At 47.4% G+C, this 24,537-nt stretch overlaps 1 protein-coding gene across 47 annotated transcripts in view; it reads right to left on the reverse strand.

Moving 5' to 3' along the window:
* The window catches only part of LOC129631575 (uncharacterized), a 478,809-nt gene that overhangs the window by 330,831 nt on the left and 123,441 nt on the right, over window positions 1-24,537 (reverse strand). For 34 of the 47 annotated variants that reach the window (XR_008704088.1, XR_008704086.1, XR_008704087.1 and 31 more), the window contains one exon: window positions 18,568-18,648. The exons of 1 other annotated variant lie outside the window; for it this stretch is intronic. Coding sequence is in view for 21 of the 46 variants with exons in the window: in XM_055552683.1 (XP_055408658.1) it covers window positions 18,568-18,648 (81 nt within the window). In the remaining 25 variants the exon portion in view is untranslated. Of the gene's footprint in view, window positions 1-6,000; window positions 6,174-18,567; window positions 18,649-18,901; window positions 18,956-19,564; window positions 19,655-22,884; window positions 22,969-24,537 lie in introns of those variants that run through there. 12 more of the 47 variants (XR_008704095.1, XR_008704102.1, XR_008704103.1 and 9 more) reach the window with 6 other exon arrangements.

The raw sequence follows: 24,537 nt of genomic DNA on the forward strand, positions 1-24,537 counted from the left end.
CATGTCCAGCTCTTTGCAACCCCATGGACTGTAGCCCACCAGGCTCCTTTGTCCATGGGATTCTCCAGGCAACAATACTAGACCAGGTTGTCATTTCCTTCTTGAGGGGAACTTCTTGATCCAGGGATGGAGCCCACATTTCCTGCATCCAGGCAGATTCCTTAGCACTGTACCACCCGGAGTAGTGAGAAGTAATCGTGGTAGTAGCAATAGAAGCCAGTAGTTCTACTCGTTGTAATGGTAGTACTAGGAGTACCGGTACTGGTGGTAACAATAAGGCTAAGAATGGTGATAGTAATGGTGGTAAAGAAGTACCCAAGCCTTGGTTCTGAGTATCTTTGGGATGTAAACCACTTACCTTAACTTCTCTGAGCCACACAGCTCATCATTTGCAAAATGGTAGTGAAATCATCTAACTTGTATGGACCTTGCTTGTATCAAATCTTACATGTAGATAAGGCTCTGTCTGACCCACAGCAGACTCTGAAAGTCTTATCCCTTTCCTTCCTATTATCCTCCACTGATTTCTAATCTCTTGCTTCCTCTCTGCCCTGAGCTTATGAGTCTCTTTATGACTGCATGTCTGAAACTTGTCTTTATGATTTGCTACTATGGGAACAGCAATAGATCAGGAGGCTGGTGAGTAGGGTGTGATGCTGGACCAAAGCTCTAACACTAGTATTTTCATCCCAGGGTTGATGGGAAGACCAACTGAGAAGATGCAAGTAAGCGCTTCCCATGGACCTGGCCACCACAGGCACTTAACACAGGATGCTTCTAGAAAAATGCCCAGCACTGTCCTGACCTCAGTTTCCCCCATGTACACAGTGGGAGTCATGGAGACCCTTTCTATTTAAAGTGAGCATCAAATTAAGAAACCTGCCAGAGCACTTCTTAGGACACAGAGCTTCCATGATCTCTCCATTCTCAGAGCCTGATAGAGTCCCGTGCACACAATAGGCATCCAATTAACAATTCTTCCATAAGGCTTCATAAGAATTCCCTTTCACAACATCACAATTACGAGGTCACATGGCGTCTTCCATGTGAATATCTCCTCCACCATCAAGAAGTTCATCACCCTGGGATTCAGCTCACATCTGTGTTAAACTAGAGTTTCTGGATGGGGAGTTGGAATCTACATCTCTATAACTGCTTCCCTTCAATCCAGGTCAGGGGTTGGGAATCCCATGAGACACTCTGCTGTGACAGTGCTCCAGGCTGTCCCGTTAGATTCACTTAGCCTCCCTTTTTTACTGGCTAGAAAACCCAGTCCTTCAACTGTTATATTCATAACATGGGTTATTTCCTTCCCAAGCCAGTGGGCACTGATTAGGCATGCAGTAGGCCAGGACTTGGGAGAAGGCAATGGCAACCCACTCCAGTACTCTTGCCTGGAAAATCCCATGGACGGAGGAGCCTGGTAGGCTGCAGTCCGTGGGGTCGCTAAGAGTCGGGCATGACTGAGCGACTTCACTTTTACTTTTCACTTTCATGCATCAGAGAAGGAAATGGAAACCTGCTCCAGTACTCTTGCCTGGAAAATCCCAGGGACAGAGGAGCCTAGTGGGCTGCCTGCCGTCTATGGGGTCGCGCAGAGTCGGACACGACTGAAGCAACTTAGCAGCAGCAGAAGCAGCAGGCCAGGACTTGAACACAGGAACCAGAAATGACAGGTCTCCATGCAGAGTGAAGGACTCTGCTCACAAGTGTCTGCAATGGCTTGGTCACCCTCTTAGCTGCTCTACCCTGGATTCTCCTCCACAGGTGCAGGCCCTGGAGCTGAGCCCCAACTCCAGGCAATCTGACCAGTTCAGAGAGACACTGGCCCCCAGATCAGCCCCAGTATGGAGTAAATATCCAGGAAGGTTATGTTGAATGAGCATTTCCTACCTGGATATCACCTTCCTCCTTCTAAAGGCATATGGTCACTAATGTTCTTATCTTACAGGAAAGGCCAAGCCAGCAACCCATCTGGAATGGGTCCCACAGGACAGAAGCCAAGAGTTCGAGCATCTCTTACCTGGATCAGTGAATAAGCTGAACCTAGGAGTGTGCAAAGCCAGGATGCGAGACTGCAAGAGTCCGCTAGCCAGACAGGAAACCAACAGGGACCTGGGCCCTGAAGGACAGCATGAGATAGAAGTGGCTGGCAGGAAGGCTGATGACAGCACCCTAGGGTGGAGTTGGGGGCTAGATGCTCACATGGTGAGATGGGGGCAGGGTCAGTGAGCAAGGACAGAGAGAGAGATGTGGGAAAGTCAGGTGAGTGAGCTGGGGGCAAAGGCTAAGTCAGTAGCCAGGACAATGACAGGACCGCTGAGGGACACGGGTGTCCCCAGGGCCCGCTGTGGGTGTGAAGGCCAGAGGTGCATGAGCCTGAGCTGTGACAGTCACCACCTGGGCTTCCTGCAGCAAACAGAGACCACAAAGTAGAAGAAGTGAGGGAAGGAGGAGGGGAGAAAGAGAGAGACAACAGTGAGGGAAGGGGAGAAGAGAGCAGGAGACAGGGTGGGCGAGACCAGTGAGATCCACAGCATCTGCAAACATTAAACACCAACCCTGTGAGCACTTTAATAAACTTTGCTTATTGGATAAGTCATCTTTACCATAGAATAGATTCGCATTTCCCTCCACCCCCAGTCTCCTGGTTCTGGGGCCTGATAAACACAGCAGTGTTTACAACCTGTCCCTTGTAAATCCGGGGGTTCCACTGGCTTTGAACCAAGCCCAGATGGCACTTCTGGGGGGCCCTGGGGCTGGCAGCCCTGCTGCCTCCTGGGGCCCCCACTCTGCCCAGAACACGCCCCACCTCCCCACGCAGACTGCAGAAATAGATATAGCTTCCGCAGAAGAAAAGAGCTGCTGGGCACGTGTTCATATTTTTAGCTGGGGAAACCCACCTCTGCAGCACGCAGCATAAATAGAGCATAATGGATTTGGAAGAAACACCTGATCACATCACTTAAACACCAGTCACTTAGACACTCCTGCCCTTTTACCTGTCATGGGAAATGGCTGGTCAAGGGCACGGAAACCAGAGCGGCATTCCAACATATAATTAGAAGCACATAAGGGCTACTGTTAAAGACTAGCATATTTTCTATCATATTGAATCCAGAGACTAATTCTAGGGGATTTGTAGAGCAACTGTAAAAATGTGTTTTGATTCATGGGCTCTCATATGGATTCAACTTGAGAAGACTCTTCACTGAAGTCATAGCTTCTAATCTTCCCCATTCAAGTCTGATACTTGAATATAGAAACATACTGAATATATATACACATATTTTAATATATACATATATGTAATGTGTATATGTGTGTACATATACACATATATGAATACATGTCTGAATGAAGTAATAGTAGATATTCCATTTCCATACTGCTCTTGAGCCTTGAATCCAGACTAAATTCTGTACATGGTGAACAAGAAGAGAATGGAATGTAGTTGCCATGCAGCACAAATATACTAATATGGGTCTGACTGTTGGCTGCTTTGATTTATGAATTCATCAAGGGAAGAACCCAAAACATTAATTCACAGAGGTTAAAGATAAGTCCCAAACGAAGAAATGCAAATGACCAATCAACACATGAAAAATTGCTCAGTCTCTTAGGTAATTAAAGAAATAAAACTTAACCAGTAATAGTTGTTTTTATTTTAATTTGGCAAAGACTAATAAAATACAATAATACTCAAAGCTGGCAAGGCTGTGGTAAGACAGTTCCTCTCACCCACTGATGAGGCAAATGGAAATGCACATGGGTTCCCACTGCAGTCTGGGGTGTCTACTAATAAGCTTGAAATGGTTTAGGGGACCCGGTTACTGTCAATAAAGGAAAAACTTTGTTTTCTTGTGTAATTGATTACCCAAGACAAGAAAGTGAAGCTCCAACACAGGGAAATGAGAAGAGGTTAAAATAGTGACGAAGAGGACCCAACTAGTCCAGAAAAGAAACATTTTCCAGAACCACCATGCCTCATAGGTGTACAATTGCCCCTATGAAGATCAGAACTCTTCTACAGGTCACCTATCACTGTGGGCTGCGAGTGATACCCTCAGAAACCCCAACCAAGAACATGTCCTAGTGGGGATTCAGGCAGCCTTAGCGAGTCCCTGTGTTATCAGAAAGCAAAGGAAGATCTTTAGGAAATTATTTATAGAGCACCAAACCAAGTCTGGCCCCTGGAGAGTCTGGGAGAACACAATAGCACTCCCAGAAAGCTTGGCTTCTTAGGTGGCGCTAGTGGTACAGAACATGCCTGCCAGTGCAGGAGATGTAAGAGACAGGAGTTCGATCCCTGGGTCAGGAAGACATCATGGGGAAGGGCATGGCAACCCACTCCAGTATTATTGCCTGGAGAATCCCACGGACAGAGAAGCCTGGTGGGCTATAGTCTATAGGGTCACACAGAATTGGACAGAACTACAGCCTTTCACTTTTCACTTTCATGCATTGGAGAAGGAAATGGCAACCCACTCCAGTGTTCTTGCCTGGAGAATCCCAGGGATGGGGGAGCCTGGTGGGCTGCCGTCTATGGGGTTGCAGAGTTGGACACGACTGAAGCGACTTAGCAGCAGCAGCAGCAGCCATGAAATTAAAAGACACTTTCCTTGGAGGAAAGTTATGACCAACCTAGATAGCATATTCAAAAGCAGAGACATTACTTTGCTAACAAAGGTCCGTCTAGTCAAGTCTATGGTTTTTCCAGTGGTCATGTATGGATGTGAGAGTTGGACTATGAAGAAAGCTGAGCGCCGAGGAAATGATGCTTTTGAACTGTGGTGTTGGAGAAGACTCTTGAGAGTCCCTTGGACTGCAAGGAGATCCAACCAGTCCATTCTGAAGATCAGCCCTGGGATTACTTTGGAAGGAATGATGCTAAAGCTGAAACTCCAGTACTTTGGCCACCTCATGCGAAGAGTTGACTCATTGGAAAAGACTCTGATGCTGGGAGGGATTGGGGGCAGGAGGAGAAGGGGACGACAGAGGATGAGATGGCTGGATGGCATCACTGACTCGATGGATGTGAGTCTGAGTGAACTCCGGGAGTTGGTGATGGACAGGGAGGCCTGGCATGCTGCGATTCATGGGGTCACAGAGAGGTGGACACTACTGAGCGACTGAACAGAACTAAACTGAAGCGACTTAGCACTCATGCACCCAGAAAGCTCCCTGTGAACCCCAAACCCAAGAGGGCATGCTGCCATATGGGATGGCACATCATCATGCATGGACCTCCGGAAAGCCCAGCTAAAGCCTTTCTAGCTGTCAGCCTGTTATCTCAGCAGTGTCCCCACCACCAGCAGTAGACAACGTCTAGGTATCTCAAGAGTCCCTGGACTTATACTTGTTCCATAAAAAAAGGCCTTCTCCAATATAGATGCAAGTGCAATTTTGACAAGTAAAGACTAATGGGAACTATTTCAAGGTGCCAGACAGCTCACATTATCTGTTCAAGTCCCTGATCTTGTTGTTCTATCAGCTGTAAGGTTTGTTCATTTCCTCTTTTTTATTTTTTCTAAAGTTTTACTGGAGTAAACTTACTTTACAATGTTGTATGGCAAAGTGAATCAGCTATATGCATACATGTATTCCCCACCACATTTTTTCCTTCTCTTTTAGGTCACTACTCACCATCTCTTGATGCTAAAAAAAAAAAAAGAAAGAAAGAAAGAGAAAGAAAGAGCTCAGGTTTTGATTATGGTTGTATAGTGTTCACACTTGATGTGTATGCATATTTTGAGGGTTTTCCAATATTATTTGGTCAGAGGCTATTCAGAAACTCCCTCACTGAAGAAGCCATGAGCCTCCCCTTGGTTCCTGGCGCAGACCACAGTGACGTTCCCGCACAACAAGCCTGAAATAGAAAACCTCAACTAGACAGAACGAACCACCCAAGAACCTCAAGTTTCTGGAATTTATTTTTATTTCTATATTAGAATCTGCTGAGAATGTACTTAAATAGTTCAATATATTCCTAAACAAATGTTTCCCGAGGTACCACCAAGCCCTGTCCTGGATGCTGGCGATCAAGCATGGAGCAAAAGAAACACTGATGCTTCCAGAGACTCGGCATCCTAGTGAGAGAAGAGAAGTGACACACCAGACTGTGTAAGTCAAGATCCAGGGCCTCTTTGTCTTCCAGTTTCTCTCTCTTTGCCCTATGGTAAGAGACGTAAGAACATCACTTGATGCTTGAGCTCTGTTCAAGGTCCTGGGAGTCCCCATGGGCTCGATTAAACTCAGATAAAGCATTATTCCTGCACCCAGAGGGCCTTGTGTCCAGGCAGCCTGACTTCTGCCTTGTTCTGACATGGTAGGGCCTAGTAGCAGGGCTCTGGCTTGGAAAAGGAAGCCAGTAGTAAAATGAGACAGATGCCATGGCCTGGGCCTCCTCCAACCAGGCCAGCAGGCCCTCGTAAAAACAGTCATATGAGAAAGCAAAGAGCTTGAGTTCAGGTACTGTGTTTGAGGTGCAACAAGACATGTGGATTGAGGTATTCAGTGGGCTTTGACACCACCCCCCAGAGTTCTAAAGATAAGGACTGGTATGGAGATAGGGGGATCTCAAAGGGAGGTCTTTCCTGAAACCCAGAGATGAGATCAACAAAGGAAATACTAGAGAGAAAGAGAAGAAGAGAACCACAGATGTTCAGAGTAAACTGGCTTTTAGGTGAGTGAAGGAGGGAAAGAGAGCTTAGGCATAGGGCAGAGCCCAGAGATTCATGAATGCCCCCAGAAGAAAGGCTCCAGGGAAGAGACAGAAAGCGAAGACACCAGAGCAGGGGGCTGGGATGCAGCTATGGGGTCTGGCAACCCAGGCCTTTCTAAAGCCTTTAAAGAGAAGGTTCAAAAAGAGGTGAGGGGTGGTCATCTTACAAAGAGAAGAGTGGGGAAAGTATTAGAGGGCCAAAGATGCAACTGTGCAACTCAACCCAGTAAGTTTTGGGTAAAAAGGTGGGTGGTGGTTCAGGAGGAGGAGTGATGAAAAAGAGTTTAGGCGAGCTTTCAGGCTGAGACCCTGAACATGCAAAAGCGCAAAGACGTGCTGAGAGGGAGAGCCCACAAAAGGCAGGAGCCTGGAGGAAGAGTGCAGGTGCTTTCAGCTGTGAGCAGAGAAACGACCCACAAAGGTGGCTTCAACAATAGAGCCTTATTTTTCACACTGAAAAAGTATGGATGTCAACCCCATCCCTTACGAAGATATGGAAGTGCTAGAACAGGAAGTATATTTTATGCAATCAAGATCCGAGTGGCATCAAATAGACACAGTTGGCATGGGAACCGCAAATCTTAAGGGACTCAATTTTCAAAATTCATTTCACAACTGTATCTGCATTTTGTGTGGGTGTGGATGTAATTGTGAAACTCAGGCCAGTGCGGGGACAAAAACATGTTCCTTAATGAGTTGCCCAGTACTTTCTTCACTGGATAATCAACACTTCTGTTTCTGGATATTAAATGCATTGCGTGAATCATTTTCCCACCCAAATGTGACCTCCAAATGTGGCTCAGTGACAGCTCTGTTGCTGAGGGGCCCACATTTCATGTGCAGGGCCATCAGCAGAATTAATGCATCAAGGTCCTGTGTATATTTCCATTCTCTCCCTCCCGAAGCAGCCCCGTTCTCCTGCTAAAGACCTGATTCCAATATCTGGGGCCAATAGCACTTTGCTTGAAGTGATGAATCACTCTCATTAAATTAGGGTTGGTCACCTTCATGTGTTTCGCCCTGTGCCTATTGACTGTAGATTTCATTGATTATTAATTTCAGCTGAAACAGGCCTCAAGCAGCAGATTCTGGCTCATCCCATCAACACTTAGGGATGGAATAGGAATCAATGGGTGGAAGGTATGGGGTTGGGAAGGACTTTCTAACAGTCACATGACTCCAGAATGGGACCAATGATCTTGTGAGGAAACAGTTTCTCCTTACTGGAGTTTGAACATCTGAAAGTTTTCCCAGCTTGTTCTAATACCCTTAGGGCCAGGGCAATGTAAGGATTTGGAAATGATGCTGGTCTCTCACATAAAGCTTTTATTCTTATGTGGAATCTCTGTCACTGGCAAGCTCAGTCAACCTGATTCCAATGGATGTGGCTAACCAGGATGTGACATCTGTACCCCATCACTCCCCTTGAGTCCACATCTAAGAGCTTGGGAACCCAGAGACCTGACTCTCATATGTTGCTGCTAACCATTTCTCATTGCCCCCAACCCAACTGGCAGACACTGTCTAGGCACTAGACCATGGAGCTACCTCTTTTAAAGCTTTCCAGGTGATTTTGATGAACATACAATTTCAAGTCACTGGTTCTCAGGACAAATGAGAGACTCTACAGATATCACTGTGGTTGGTCCTTGATGACCTGGGACCTGTCCCAGGTAGTTAGTCTCATCTCTCAATGCTCTGCTGTCTTCAACTTCCAGAAGCACTGAATGCCTATAATTCCCTGTGTGAACCTTGTGTGGAGAGAGAGGAGAGATCTGAGACCTGATCTTGGGCACAGAAGATGCTGAGACAAAGCAAACCCAAGACTTGCCTTCACATGAATGCTTAGGATGTCAGGGTGATGGGGACCTCAGCAGGACCCAGTGTCTTTCTGGGTCTTCTCTGCCCAGTTAAGGACATCTTGTCACTCTGTGGTCTTTTACCCCCTTGTCTTGTGTTTATGCCACACACACATCTTCCTTGGACCTTTGTGGGTGGCTGTGGTTATAAGCCACCCACACGTGTTCCCAGGTTCTCTAGTCATCAACCATCTTCTTGAACCCCAATGCCACCATTTTTTTCTATTTTTGTGTCTGCCTCCTACAAGAATCTGAGAGCTATACAAGGGTAGGCCCACAGTTTCTGGGTTTTGTTTTTTCCAGTGTTCAGCACAGAACTGACCACAGAGGAGGTACTTAAAGAATTACTTATTCATAAGAAATTAACATATGGGGAATGTAACTCCCTAGAGGCTGTCTGGGATGCAGGCAGGACAAAAGGAAGTTTTTTTTTCAGTCTCTATGACCAATCTGAGGAATACGGTTTTAACAACTAAAGTTCAAAATATTCTCTCCTATTTGCCTCATTCTTCTCCAGAAAGGATCTGACTCATACCCATATTTGCACATTCTGCTGCTGCTGCTGCTAAGTCGCTTCAGTCGTGTCCGACTCTGTGCAACCCCTTAGACGGCAGCCCACTAGGCTCCCCCGTCCCTGGGATTCTCCAGGCAAGAACACTGTAGTGGGTTGCCATTTCCTTCTCCAATGCATGAAAGTGAAAAGTGAAAGTGAAGTCGCTCAGTCGTGTCCAACTCTTCACGACCCCATGGACTGCAGCCCACCAGGCTCCTCCGTCCATGGGATTTTCCAGGCAAGAGTACTGGAGCGGGGTCCCATCACCTTGCATATTCTGCTGCTGCTGCTGCTAAGTCGCTTCAGTCGTGTCAGACTCTGTGCGACCCCATAGACGGCAGTCCACTAGGCTCCTCTGTCCCTGGGATTCTCCAGGCAAGAACACTGGAGTGGGTTGCCATTGCACATTCTAGGTCACCCTAATGGCTATGATAACTATATTATATTTGTAATTTTAAGAATTTGTTGTCCAACTTTGCACACTTCATCAAAGAAGAGTTCTAGAACTATCTGTTGACTGATGGACTACCTGACTGTCTGAGATAAAGTGTTTCCTGTAATTGGGCCCAGGGTCCAACAAGTCACTTTATCCAGATAATACCAGCGATCTGCTTCTGAGTCACCACCATCATCCTAGTCCACATTACACATAGCATCACTTTTGAGCATCACTGCAATAAGATATCACTAGTTACACCAATCAGACCTTGAACAAATTCTGTTGGGGGACTTTTACTCTAGATCCAATTTTGCACAAGGCTGGGCCCCCTTTTCCCATCACTCCCAGACCTGCCCCTTCTCACTTAAGCTAACTCACTCCTGGTTCTTCCCAAACCAGATCAGAACACAGTATACATAGGAGAGTGTCTCAGGTCATGTTGCCCAGGAAGGAGATGCTAAGATGCTGAGCATGCTGGATGTTTATGAAGAATGCCCTTCAGATTGAAACACGGGAAAGGAAGGGAACAGAAGTCAGTAGCAGAGAGAGACATTCTGTTGTGCTACAAGGCCAATGGCAGATTTTGCCAACCCCACGGGAAGCTAAGGAGTTAGAACTGACCCTTCAGCATTGTTCCAAGTTAAGCTCAAATACTTGATACTCCCATGGCAGCTCTTCAATACCAGATTGGGCACCCCAAGGAAGGACATGATCTGCGATCCTTCTTGGGGTGGTTTTCTGCAGTTCTTAAAGGGACTGACAGGTATCAAGGGTGTCTGCCAACAGTCCTCCGGCAGCTGGGACAGTAAGTCCTCATTGAAGGGGGACCCCAGAAGCATACTGCAGCATCTACCTCAATATAGTAGAGTTTAGTCTATCTCCCCCAAAAGAGGGAACCAGAACACCCTTCAAAGTCAGGTCGCTAACTCAGAGCAACCAACACTCCTTATCCACTGAGTGATCCATTCTCCTATTCCATCAATAAGCACGGGCTGATATCCACTTTGGGTCAGTCTCATCCTGGGTTCTGGGGACATGGAGATCAAAAGGCCTGGGTGGAAAGTCATGTGTGCTCCTTCCCCCATGCTTCCACTTCATCTCATAAAGGCCACATTTCTGTCCACTTTTCCCAAGTAGGGAAATGCCTTAGAGGGAACTCTGGTCTTCTCTCTGACTTCTTACTCCCCACTTCTTGTGGAAGGAGGAATGTCTAGCTCAGTTGGCCAATTTAGATTCAATGAGCTACATCTTCCTAGTGACAGAGATACTGTCCCAAAGATATGCCCCTCCTTTCCTTGCCCTTTGCCCTCCAGGCCCTGGTACCACATATTCTCCTCCTCCTGTCCCCTCTATGATAAAACCAGCAGGGCAGGATCCCTCTCAGGGCACAAACCCACCACTGCCCCTCTCTCTTTCTCTGATCCCCTACTTGACTTCTGTGCTGGATGCAGGCAGGCCTGTGTTCCTATTCCGCAAGGTTAGGAACCTGGAGTCTACAGGTCATGCTGCTTTTCTTGTGCTTTGCTCAACTCTGCAGATTCTGAAGTTTAAATACATATAAGGTAACAAGTAGGAGATACCACTTGGCCCTCGGTCAAAGCCACAAGCTCCTCCACAGTTTACTAGAATCTCTAGGTTTGATGGTTATCAGGTGTTTAAAAACTGTTATCAAACTAGATGAAAGGGATCCCCACTCAGTAATCAGTTCTTTGTGCATATATCCTTTAATGGTTGAAATTCAAATGGGAAAAAATTGCAGTGCTTCTTTTGCTCCAAATCCCTAAGAAGACATAGTTTCTACTGTCCTGAATTACAGTCCAATGTCCAAAAAAAAAGAAAGAAAGAAAGAGGGACTATAAAAATAAGGAAAAATATACCTAAACCAGCCTGCCTGAGGCAGCCACCAGTAAAGGTTTCTTGGAAGCAAGAAATGCAGAAAAGAGACTTGGGTGATGAATAAGGTAAATGAAGGTCACAAAGCAAGAGGGAATGTAGTCCAGTCAGAGGGAACTGCATTAATTATGTGTTCAGGGTTCAGCATGGTGTGATGTGAGGGAGGAGCCACAGGTAGTTAGGGCCAGTGTATGAGATCTTGCATATGTCAGATTAAGCTCCTGAGACACTTGCATTTGTAGGGGGTAAGGAGAAAGTGTATATTTTATCCTCTGATTCATCTCTAAATCCCTGAGGCTGTACCAGAGCATTAAGCTCTCATTATTCACCCATGATGCATTCATCTGAGCTCGTATTTGGCTCTCACATCTTGGAACGTGAGACCAGACTTGAGCTCCCTTGAATACTGTGAGCAAAGTGTAAACGCCAATCAAGCCAGGACAATGCACTTCATACACTGGAATGACTTTGAGCTTCCTATAGCAGGTAGAGGCTCCAGGGAAAGCTTTAGGTGAAGAACAACCATTTACCACCAGGCCTCCATCACCTTCTCTTTTACCTACTCTCTGCCCTGTCCAGCTGTTCTACCAGCTTATGTCCCATCCTCTTTAATTTAGCCTTCAAACCAGCCACAGTATAAATCATACCACATCAGAATATAATGCTTCAATAACTCCCTAATGCCAAGAGGATAAAGTCCACCATGTCACGGATTGCATTCTTCAAGATGAAGACTCCTGAGACAATAGTCAGCATACAGCAGTGTGTTGGGGAGCAGCCTTGGGATCAATTCATGTGGAAGGGCAATGTGGGAAGAAATAAGAATTGAAAGGAAGCTGAGAAGCCAGGATGCAGTCCCAACAGAGGCCTTGGTCAACTCTAAGGGGAGCTCTGAAGCCAGGTGACCTTTTGGAGTTGAACCAATTTGGTCAAAGGGACCAAGCCTTAATATGCACATGTCAACAAGTCTTGGACACAGAACACCCTGAAAAAGGAGGCGTGACCTTGGAGACAAGGCAACTGGACAATCCATTTTCCTGAAAGAGGCTGATAGCTGAAGGCTGTCTGCCAGCTATATTTCCAGCACTTGGAGGAAGAAGGCCATCAGACTGGAAAGGAGATCTGAGTGGTGCATCACAGCATCATCCAGGTCACAGGGCATTCAGTAATTTTTATGACTTTTATGATCTACTCTATACGTTTTCTAGGGCTGCCATAACAGAGCACTGCAGACTGGGTGTCTTAAACAACAGATTTTTTTTTTTTTTTTATGATTCAAGATGGCTAGGAGACTGAGATCAAACTGTGAGAAGGGCTGACCTCTCTCTTTGGTTTATAGAGGATCAACTTCTCCCTTTGTCTTCACACGGTCTTCCACGTGTGTGTGTCCTAATTTCCTTTATAAGGATGATCATCACATTGAATTAGGATCTGCCCTAATGACCTCATCTTATCTTCACTATCTCTTTAAAGACCATATCTCCAACACAGTCACATTGTGAGGTCCCAGGAGTCAGGACTTCGATACACGGGTTTTGAGGACACAGGATACAGCCTTTAACTCCACCTACCTCTTATCATTCTCTACTATTAACTGTCCTCCAAAATCACATCAAACAACTGTCTGATTCCTTTTTTCCCCTGAATTTTATTTGCTTACTTTTAAACAAGTTAAATCTCCAAGGGATGCTACCCCACGTGGATTCTGTGAACACTGCTTCAGAATTTAGCATAAACCAGGCTACTGCTCCAGAGAGGTGGGTTACCTCTCCCTGGATGACTCTGGTTTTGTTTGGTGTGTCTCCAGAAGTCACGATTTTGTTTTCCCTAAATAAAATGTGGGTTCATTTCAGGCATAAACATTTTCAGTTTTAAGAAGAGGTGTGTACTCTCTCTAATTTGGAAGACCTTGCTTACTGCCAGCCAAAATGCCCTAGGTCACAGCCTTCTAGACATAACTGGCATTTTAGAAGTCATGATCCCAGGAGGCCTCCACAGGGTCCATGATGGCAAAAAGAGAGATGTCGGCCAATACTGGAACATGCTGTGCCAGTCTTTACCTCTATACTCTGTCCACCCTGTGCCCTCTGCCAGAAACACTCTCCCTACTTTGTCCAGAGAACATCTTCATCTGACCTCTGTCTCCTTCAAGCGTCTGCTGATGTACCCACTCCTCTCTGATGCCTTCATCAGTGTTTTGTCTCTTTATGTCCTCTTCTCTCACACCCCATGACTACAGACAGCTGCCTCAGAATCTCTAGTATGTACCAGGCATCAGTAAATCATGCTGTTTGGGTGGGTGCTTGATGGTTGGTGGGCTGAGTGATTTGCCAGGGAGTCTATCCTGGCCACAGAGAAGGCAATGGCACCCCACTCCAGTACTCTTGCCTAGAGAATCCCATGGATGGAGGAGCCTGGTGGGCTGCAGTCCATGGGGTCGCGAAGAGTCAGACACGACTGAAGCGACTTAGCAGGAGTAGCAGCAGCAGCTATCCTGGCCATGACCCCTATTTTCTCATGATGTGCATGTCTTTTACATGTTTGAATGCTTTCACTCTGGGTAAAGGCAAAGTGAATTCAGGTATCATATTTCCTAGTCTCTATCTGTGGTAGGCAAAAAATGCCTCCTTCAAAAATGCCCTAATCCCTGGAATATGTAAATATGTTAGGTTACATAGTGAAGGGGAATTAAGCTTGCAGACAGAATGAAGACTGCTAATAAACTGACCTTAAGATAGAGATATTCGATATTATCCTGGATTATCCAGAAAGGCCCAACATAATCCCAAAGACCCTTAAAAGCAGAAGAGTGGGGCAGGAGGGAGAGTCAGGGGAAGAGATGATGGCAGAAGAATGGTCAGAGAGATGCCACACAGTTAGATGGAAAAGTGGGACTGGGAAGCAGGGATGCAGGCAGCCTATATGCGTGTGCTCAGTTATTCAGTCGTGTCCAACTCTTTGTGACCCCAAGGACCGTAGCCCGTCAGACTCTTCTGTCCATGGGATTTTCCCGGCAAGAATACTGGAGTGGGTTTTCATCTCTAGAAGCTGTAAAAGGCAAGGAATAGATTCTCCCCTGGAGCTTCTAGAGAGGAATGTGGCCCTGCTGACCCCTTGATTTCAGTCCAATGAGACTGTGCCAGACTTCTACCCGACAGGGAGGTAAGAGAGTAAATGTGTGCTGTATTCAGTCACTTAGCTTGTAGTGAGTTGTTTCAGCAATAGAAAACTCATACACCGTTCTAAACTGACCTCATCTCATCATTGCCCTCATGCCCTGTCTTACTTCATATGCACCAGAGACGGGCAGCCTGGTTACCATCATTTGGGTAGGTTCCCGAGTCAATGGTCTGGGTCCCTGAAGATCCACACGAAGCCAAAATATGAATGCACTTGATGAATTTCATTGAAGGTATGTTCTGTGCAGAGGTTATGACAGGACCTAAGTATTTACATGGGGTCAAATATGCTTGTTCACAGTCTATAGGATAGATGAGGTAAGTGTGGAGGGACCAAAAGAACGTGTCTAAGAAGGGCAATTGTTCCTAATGGGAATCGGGTAGGGGGAGGGTACATAGTTTATTGTTGTTGTTCCATCGCTCAGTTGTGTCTGACTCTTTGTGACCCCCTCCCTATCCTTCACTATCTCCTGGAGTTTGCTCACTCATGTCTACTGGTGGCTCAGAAGGTAAAGAGTCTACCTGCAATGTGGGAGACCCGGGTTTGATCCCTGGGTCGGGAAGATCCCCTGGAGAAGGAAATGGCAACCCACTCCAGTATTCTTGCCTGGGAAATCCGACGGATGGAGGAGCCTGGCAGTCTACAGTCCATGGGGTTTCAAAGAGTCAGACATGATGGAGCGACTTCACGTTCACGTCCATTGAGTCAGTAATGCCATCCAACCATCTCATCCTCTGTCGTCTGTCTCCAATCTTTCCCAGCATCAGGGTCTTTTCCAATGAGTCAGCTCTTCATATCAGGTGTTCAAAGTATTGCAGCTTCAGCTTCAGCATCAGTTAGTTACTAGAATCTCATCAATGTCAAAAGCAAGTCATATTGTGAAAATTTTCCAACTGGCTCTGAGTTGGCACAGTGAATCACTTGAAGGGGTGCAGGTCCCCCTCTGGACTGTTTAGGACAAATCTCTGTAGAAAGTGGACTGGCACTGAATAAAGTTCAGAAGGTGGGTCATTCTTGTAAGAGGAACAGTATGGACCATCTCACTGATGGTAGCCCTCTCCCAGAGGTGCTCCTCAGGGGTGCTAGTCTTAACCAAAACAAATGTGCACAGTGAAAGTACAGAAACACTGGAACACAGATCATGAGTGGGAGAAAACTGGGGGTGGGGGGAAGTATCAGACAGAGCGGGCATGACTCAGCCCCTGGAAGCCCCGTGGGCAACAGATGGAGGGCAGGGGTCTGCAGTGAGGACTGGGGTCTGGGCTGAGGGCTGCTGCAGGCAGGCAGACACAGGCAGAAGGGGGATCTTGGCAATCATCAGCTTCCACTCTGAGGCCCCGTCGGTGGCTTTTTCTGCCATTCCAAGTGCATCAAATCTGACAGTTCGGGCATTGTTTTTGTAATTATCATTGACAAGACTGGGAATTTCATTCACTTAATCTCCATTAAAGTCTTTGAGGATGATGCAATGACTTTTTAAACACAACTAAAATGAACAGAAAAAAAAAATCCCTGAAAATAGATTCCCCAAATTTCCCACTCACTCAAAGGTCACCTGACCAGACCAATCAAATACTGGTTTTAAAGGTAAATAACAAGTGTGTAAATATTAAGCCATGCTTACTCCATGGTGCCTGAGCGATTAATAATATTTTAACAAATAATCTGTGACATTCCCGTAGCCTAACCTCCAAATGTGGATGTGGGTCTATAAACTGAAGGATAATCATAAATAAAACAGTAACATCTACAGAGCTCTTATCATTCCTTGTATCTTCACACACAGTTATACAGTTGGACTTCATAAGCACTGTGTGGCTTTGGCCTAATAGAGACTTAGAGAGCTCGAAAGCCAGACGTCACCCCCAGGCGGCATCACTCAAATTCTTTGCTACTTCCCCAGAACCACAGTGCCTCTCCTGTTTGAACAAATGTCACGCCATGTGCAAGCAGAAACATGACATGCAGCCCGATGGTACAACATCCGAGCTGAAATGCCTGGTGAGGCCAAGACAGGACGCTGACTTCCCGCAAAGCCCAAGTGAGCATGGGCTGCCTTGGACCCCGTGACTTTACTTCAGGTCCAGAATTGCTGAAATGGAAGCTGCCTGCAGAGAAAAGGCCTGGCTCATCTGTAAAACGCATCTGGTGTGAAGAATGCAATTGCAGCTTCCTAAATTGTAAGGCGTCACGGACTGTTTCACACCTGGGTCAATCCCAACGTCAAGGATTGGTGTGCAAACGCCGGCCAAGCAGGTCCCACCACATCCCTTGACCGGGCCCGTTCCAGACCAGCAGAACTAGGCGGATGAGGGAGGGAGGCTAGAGCTTTGCCGCTAGGAACTAAAGCAGCGGGCTCTGAAATGAGCTCTTTACACCTCTCTTTCTGTTCCAATCAAAAATGTCACCTTTCAGCTGGGTTAACTGGACTCATGGGCACCCATGGCTGAAGTGACCTTCGTCATCAGCATCAATACGGTGCCCACCATGCAGACACAGAAAACGCAATGCAGCCAGGACACCTGTTCCTCTGGGGAAATGGCACTGCTCTGTCAGTTAAAAAATGAATGGGATGTAGGAGAGGAGAAATCACAGGTTTGGATATGGCCATATGACACATCTTAATAATATTTTCTCATTGCTTTCTCATGAACACTGTGCCAAGTTGCTAAAAACAAACAAACAAAAAAAAACCCATTGCCTAGAAAAGGAAACTGAGACTCCAAGAGTGTAACCAATTCCTCCATGGTCACAGAGCACCCCTATCATTTCCAGGTTAAAAGCAGCTCGTCGGTGACATCCAAAATGTGTCATGATGTGGCCACTGCCCACAAGGACAGCACAACAAGGATTAAAGCCAAGCCCTCCTTCTTCCAAAACCCATGTTCCAGTATCTGTTGAAGGAACCAAAACACAGCTGCCAAATAAGCAAGCGAATGTGTTTCCTGGATGGCTCAGTGGTAAAGAACCCACCTGCCAATGCAGAAGCTGTACGAGACTCAGGTTTAATTCCTGGGTTGGGAAGACCCCCTGGAGGAGGAAATGGCAACCCGCTCCACTGTTCTGGACTGGAAATTTCCATGGAGAGAGGAGTCCATGGGGTCACAAAGAGTTGGACATGACTGAGGCAACTTAGCACGCACGAAGGCAAACAAGTGAATACAGATATTTCTACCTCGCCATGCTACATTCTTAAATGATGGGATAAACAGGAAAAAATATTTCAACTAGAACAAGGGAAAGGAAAGAACCAATCGAGGTAATTGGACAAAGTTGATAAACAACCAGAGTATTCCAGGTATCACTCGCCTGGATCCAGACTGCACTACGAGGATTATTCCAAAGACACATGTTCGGGGTACTGACACCTCTTGGGACATATGGGCTCAGGGAGACTCTACATCCTGGCCCGAAAGGGAATGTGAGAAAGAACACAGCAGCCACTCACTTCCCCAGGTCAATGCATGCCCTGCTCAGCTCTGCTTTTCTGATGGGAGCAGGGGGCGCTCCCCACTATAATAGTAGTGGGGCCATTTCAAGGCTGATCCCTCCCCTGCTCCACTTCTCACCACTGATGGTTGTGACCTGATATCCTGTGCCAGGGCCGGCCTCCAGTTACCAGGCACAGAGCCTCAGCACCAGAAAGCTGAGTGCCCATCGCCAGGGGGAGTAAATGCCCAACGGGAAGCCTATCAACCCTTTTGAAGCCCAGAGCGGACTTGACCAGTGTGGATGGTGGTAGAGCTTGGGGGCAGAGTGACGCTTCAGCTGTCACTGGGTATGGTCCACACTTCACACTAAGACTCAGTCCCCATATTATCATCTTCCTCTCCACCCCAACCAGCCTGGACAGAGTTGACTCAGCCAGCTGCTATCAGGGTGTTATGAGTAGCAGTTGAGAGTGGAACAGATCACCCACCTTCACATCCCAGCCTCCAGCCATGACCCGATGTGACTCCTTGATCAAGCTGCTTCTTCCCTCTGCGCCCTGGCTCCTCCTCTGTAAAATAGGGATTGTTAGATTTAATGAGAAAACCCATCCAAAGCATTCACCCTCTGTTCAGCATGTTAGTGACCATTTTTACCTCCACATCGGCTGCCATACCCTAGATCTTAAGATCACTCAGAAAGTTTCTGGCTCTGAAATCTTAAAATCAAATATCTGACCCCAGCCTTCATCTTCTTAGCAACTTGAATCGCCTGCCATCTTCTGTCTGACTTTACCATGATGCCCAGCCCCTTGAGCGGCTCACCTTGTGCACACCACCTCTCAGCTTAATCTTTCTCTTCATCCCACTCTTACAATCCATCAGATTAACCATTCTCTGGGCCTGTCAGGCTCCTCAGTGCCTCTGGCACATGCCCAGAAGAACCCAAGCAAGCCCTAAACCAACCCTCTGCCCCTGGGGCTGCCCCACAGAGTCCCTCCTCATGTTGGAGGTCATGACCCAACCACTGTTAAAAAAAATATATAGGATCTATGTAAAATAAACAGCCAGTGGGAATCTGCTGTATGACTCAGGGAACTCAAACTGGGGCTCTGTGACAACCTAAAGGGATGGGAGATGAGAGGGAGGTTCAAGAGGGAGGGGACATATGTATGCCTGTGGCTGATTCATGTTGATGTATGGCAGAAAACCAACACAATATTGTAAAGCAATTATCTTTCAATTAAAAATAAGTAAATTTAAAAGTATATATGCACAGGATCTAGGGGAGGAGGAATCAACTGGTTTGGAGGTGGCCATGTGCCAGACACTGTGCCAGGCTCTTAATATTTTCCCACTGCTTTCTCATGAACACTGTGCCAAATCGTTACAAAACCCCACTGCTCAGAAAAGAAAACTGAGGATCCAAGAGTGTAATCAATTCCCCCATAGTCAGGGAAACACCAATGTATTATCCTATCAACACACCTTGGTTTCCCAGGCCAACCCCTCCATCGCTCTAAGAAGATCAGCTCCACTGTCCTCAAGAACCAGTCCCACAGCAGAGTGCTTGGCTTCCTGCTTCCAAGTGACAATAGAGGGATTAGGTATAAACTCTCTCAAAGTTCTGTGTCACTGCCTGTGCATTTTGAAGCCGCCATCTCTTTTTCTCAGGTCCTCCTCGGGAGAAGAGGGACTTGCTTCCACCCTCCTCTGCACCAGGCATCACTCTTGAGTCTCACCCATCAGTTATCACTTCTATATTCTGTGCTTCCAGGCTTCCCCTTACCAAACACCCCTTCCCCTCAGCATACACACATGCACAGGCTTCTCATACTTTAAAAAGAGAAGACAAATCCCCCTTGACCCTCTCTCCTCGACTCCTGCCCCTCACAGAGACAAGCTTCTCCAAAGAGCTGCCCACACTCCTCACCCCGCTTCCTCACCTCCACTGGCCATGAAATTACTCTAAGAAGGTCAATAACGAACCTGCAGCTGCACTCGACCCTCTTCTAGTCTTGCCTTCTCCCGGCTGCTAATTTAAAGTTCCATCAGCTCTGACTCTACCTGCTTAATAGCTTTTAAATCCTTCCCAGTTCTCCATCCCACTCTGTGTTGTGTTCTGGACTTCCAAATTTGTCCAGAGATTCTAATCTGGCCCCTACTCCATGCCAGGGAGGGAAAATGGGACTGTTACTCTCCCGACTTGCCATTCCGACACCGTTCCCACTGCCTCGCGGGGCCACACCTGCACTACCATGCCCGTGCACAAGAAAGGCCCTTTAGGACCTACAGCGGTGACATTGAGGGCTAACTAAAGCAAGGTGACCGGGAATCTACATGGACATGAGCTCCCCTCAGTCAGGGCACATATTCATTTCCCTCTTTTGAAACAAAAATAATGCTTTTAGTAGGAGAGAAAGTAATTTTTTTTTAACTTTCAGAGGAAATTCATCAAATGTGGCCCAAAGTGGAATACTTGTATAGAGTAATAGAAACATCTTTTCCAGGAACAAATTGTATGCAGTCGTTTCTTGAGATGGTTGTCATACAGAAGACACCACTTAACAGAGATGCTGTGAGAGGCAACTTCCTTAAGAACCAGATGCCATCTCATAGGATATCTGCAAGTTCCGAATCAACGGGTCCATCCCCCTTCCCATTGCATGCCCCATTGTTAGTTCCAACCCTCAACCCTCAACACTATGACCTAGACAGATGGGGCAGTCATGATTATGCTCCTTTCCAGATGAGAACTCTGAAATTTTTCAAGGAAAGGGGACTTTCCTTAGGTCCCATGTCCAGGAGCAGAACTTGGATTGGAACCTGGTCTCTTACCACTGTGGCATGGGGTGTCTGGACTCCAGGGTCCACGTGGTCCAATATGAGAAGCCCTTTAGGAGCTGGGCTGTCTATGACTCAGCACAGAGGCTGTGATGCCTGCAAAGGCCTGGAGGCCACAGGCAGCCACACAGATGTGTGATGAGCAGGAAGGTGAGGCAGAGGAGATGATGGAAGGGCCCAAGAAGAGGAGTAGGGATGGGATGCCCCCAGCATAGGATGCTCAGGATGAAGGAGGAAGCAGGAGGAAGCAGAAGCACGTGCCCTGAGCGTAGCCCCATGGGAAATAACCTCACACTCCCTGTTCTAACCTGAGAAGCACTGAGCTCCTCTCTGAGTCAGAAAGTGTTCTCACCAGAGGCATTCCGTCCACCCTAGAATGCTAATTCTAACCTTGATTTCCCCACCATCTTTCTACTGATCCAGTTAATAATTCCACATCATTGGAGGCCTCTGGTGACCTGGTTAGCTCCAAGGTAAAGGACTCCCAACTTCCAAGTCAATGCACAATGTCCTGACATGGTCAGCACAGCCTGCAGTCCAGCATGGACCTGCCTCCCTCACCAACACACACACACACACACACTTTACATGACATGCTTTCCCCGAGTCGTGGTCTCAGAGTCAATGAACGACCAGATTCTCCATGCACCCACTCAACTTCAAGCTGAAGAATCAACTTCAGTCCTGCTTTCCAAGCAGCCACAGACTCATGTCTGTCCAGTCCCCCTGAGATGTCCCCCTTTCCCCAGCCCCTACATTCACCTGGGAGGGCTCAGGACCTCCTCCTCTCTCACCTGGAATGTGTCTCCCTGGTTCTCCCCCAATCCCCATCTGCCCCTCCTCATCACCACCCAAGGTCTCTGGAGGGGCCTCTCTAAAACAAACCATAACCATGTAACTCCTCTGTTTAACCTCCTTCAGGTCCACTGTCCTCAATATAGCCCAGGCCCCCCTCATTATTTACAACTCCAAATCCCAACCCTTCCGCATGCTACCCACTGAAGGTTAGTCATACATCCATTCATCTACTTAAATGTTTATTGAGTATCTCCTCCACTCCAGGCACAGTTCTAGGCACTTGCAATAAATCAGAAACAATGACTCCTGCTGCCAAGGAGCTTACATTCTAGCTGATGGAGAAAACAAAAAGTAATCATCATCAGAAGTTTGTTGATCATATGGTATGCTAGGAGGCAGTAAGTGCTGTTGGAAAAAAGAAGATGAGTGATGGAGGAAGGAAATCTAGAGTGCAGGGAAGTGAAAAGTGTCAGCTAGGTCATCAGAATCACCCTGACTGAGAAAAGGACATTGAGGCAAAGACTTGAAGCAGTTGGGGTTGTGAGTCTCAAGCATGTCCAGCGAAGACCAGGCCAGGCAGTGGGAAGAGCCAGTGCAAAGGCCCTGAGGAGTGCTGGGGAAACAGCTCAGAGGCCAGCATGGACAGAAGAAAGTGAATAAGATGGGGAGGAGCAGGAGATGCCATCAGTGAGGGTGAGGAGGCCAGACCACTCTCCTCTGTCAGCCCGCACCCTGCACATCACGAGCCTTTTCTCTAACACGTCACTCACAGTTCTCCCAGGAGGCTGTGTGCTCTCATGTCTCAGTGCCGTGCTTGCCTTCTGATGCCACACTTGACTGACCACCCATTCTCCTGTGCCCCTCCAAGAGCTCTCACCATCCCATTCCCTCTGCTCCCATTTTCCTTGACCATAAAAAGTCATGACAGCCCAAAACACGCTGAAACGCAACCACCCAGCTCCCTGTCTACACAAGCCCACTCGACCAAGCTCTTCCAGGACAGAAATCCTATCAGCCCTTTCCTCTCTCTTTCCCTTGGAAGCACTACGGGGCTGGCTACACAGTGAATGGACAGAGACAGAATGGGCTGCAGGAGCGTAGGAGACAGGAAAGTCGGAAAATACTGCTTTGCCTGAAAACTGAGATTCTCTTGGTGGAACACACACCTCACCTCTTTGAAACTCAGTTTCTCTTTAAGATGAATATGACCATCACAGCTCCAGAGTCAGATATGATCATCCAGAGTCATTCTGTCAGTTAAAAAGAGGACACGACTTACAGAATAGAACTAACCAAGTGGCCAAGATCATTATTATGGTTCTGGGCATTATCTAGAAAATCCTTTGTGAAAGATAAACAGGCCTCTGCTTCCAATTGTGTCCAGCTGTGTTCCCTGTGTTCCAAGAGAGGCCATGCTTATCCCACAGGAGGACTATCTTGTGTGATTTGTGATTTGTTTGCAAGACTCAGCAAGAGGAGCCTGACTCCCTGTGGAGAAGAACCCCCTGGGTGAAGAATTAGGAGGGTCCTGCTATTGACCCATCCACAGCCCAGTCCAGAAGACATTGTCTGTTTGCTGTGGGAATGCCAAAGACCCCTCCCCCAATTCAAGGCTACCCCCTCGAATTGTCAAAAAGGCCTTGTGATAGATAGAGCTCCTGCATGCCACAAGGCAAGTGTTTAAATCTTTTATAAGACAGTCAATGGCCTTTATAAGCCCTCAGACAAGAATTACACTGTGTCTGAGATGGGCCTGAAAGTCAATGGGAAATTGATCCTGTCTAGCTGGTGCTGTTTCAAGGAGGAGACTTGCAGGCTGCCCTGGGGACAAAACGTGCCATCTCCTGTGTGTCCCCGGGGCCCGGCGCATCACGTACTGAGAGTACTGAGGTACTGAGGCCCATTTCCGGGCAGAGGTCCAGGCAGCTGTAAGGTCCCACCACAGGAGGACCCCAGAGGGCATCGACAAGCGTTAGGGATGGTTATGAAGCGAGTTTACCTTTCCAGGACCGCTCTGATGTCACTGCCTGCACCCCAGGCGGGAAGCAGACAGATGATAAATGGCCACGGAGCTGGCAGCAACCATCAGTGGGGAGGCACACCTACAATGACTTTGCTTTGTTAATAACCCCATTAGCCACTGGATCAAACAAAGTGCCTGTGAGGCTGCTGTAGTTACTTCTCTGCCAAAACCCATTGACCTGACCCATACTATCTGCCAGGGGATGCCAGCGTGGGTAGCAAAGAACCTCTGCTGGGATTAGAGGAGCCTAAGGGTCCTAGGGTGCCCACTCTCCCCTCACACAGGCCTGGTCACCCCAAAGATGGCTCCTGTGTCAGGCAAGTGGATGGACTTTGATAGGGAAGTCAAACAGCCCCCCTCCTGAGAGGTGGCAGAAAAAGCATCCACTTTGGAGTCAGACAGACCTGGGGTTTGAAACCTGGTGTGATGACTTCCTAACCAAGGGACCTCACAGAAACCTTTACCTGCCCGGGGGCCGGTTGCTTCAGGTGTAAGCTGGGGAGGATTCTGTCTCGGGGGCAACTGTGATGATGAAATGTGACGGCATATGGCATGTGCAGGGCACGGAGCAGACCATCAGTGGCTCTCAGTTCTGCCCAGCAACCAGCACTGAACCCAGAACCGAGGAGGCAGGAGGAGCCCTCTCCCAGAAGCAAATGGCCTGGATAATGCAAGTGTTGGCCACACAGTCATGGCTGATTCTTTGCGACCCCATGGACTGTAACCTCCCAGGCTCCTCTGCCCATGGGATTCTCTAGGCAGGAATACTGGAGTGGGTAGCCATTTCCTTCTCCAG

This window comes from Bubalus kerabau, chromosome 17 (genome assembly GCF_029407905.1).
Source record: "Bubalus kerabau isolate K-KA32 ecotype Philippines breed swamp buffalo chromosome 17, PCC_UOA_SB_1v2, whole genome shotgun sequence".
In the NCBI taxonomy this organism is placed as follows: Eukaryota; Metazoa; Chordata; class Mammalia; order Artiodactyla; family Bovidae; genus Bubalus; species Bubalus kerabau.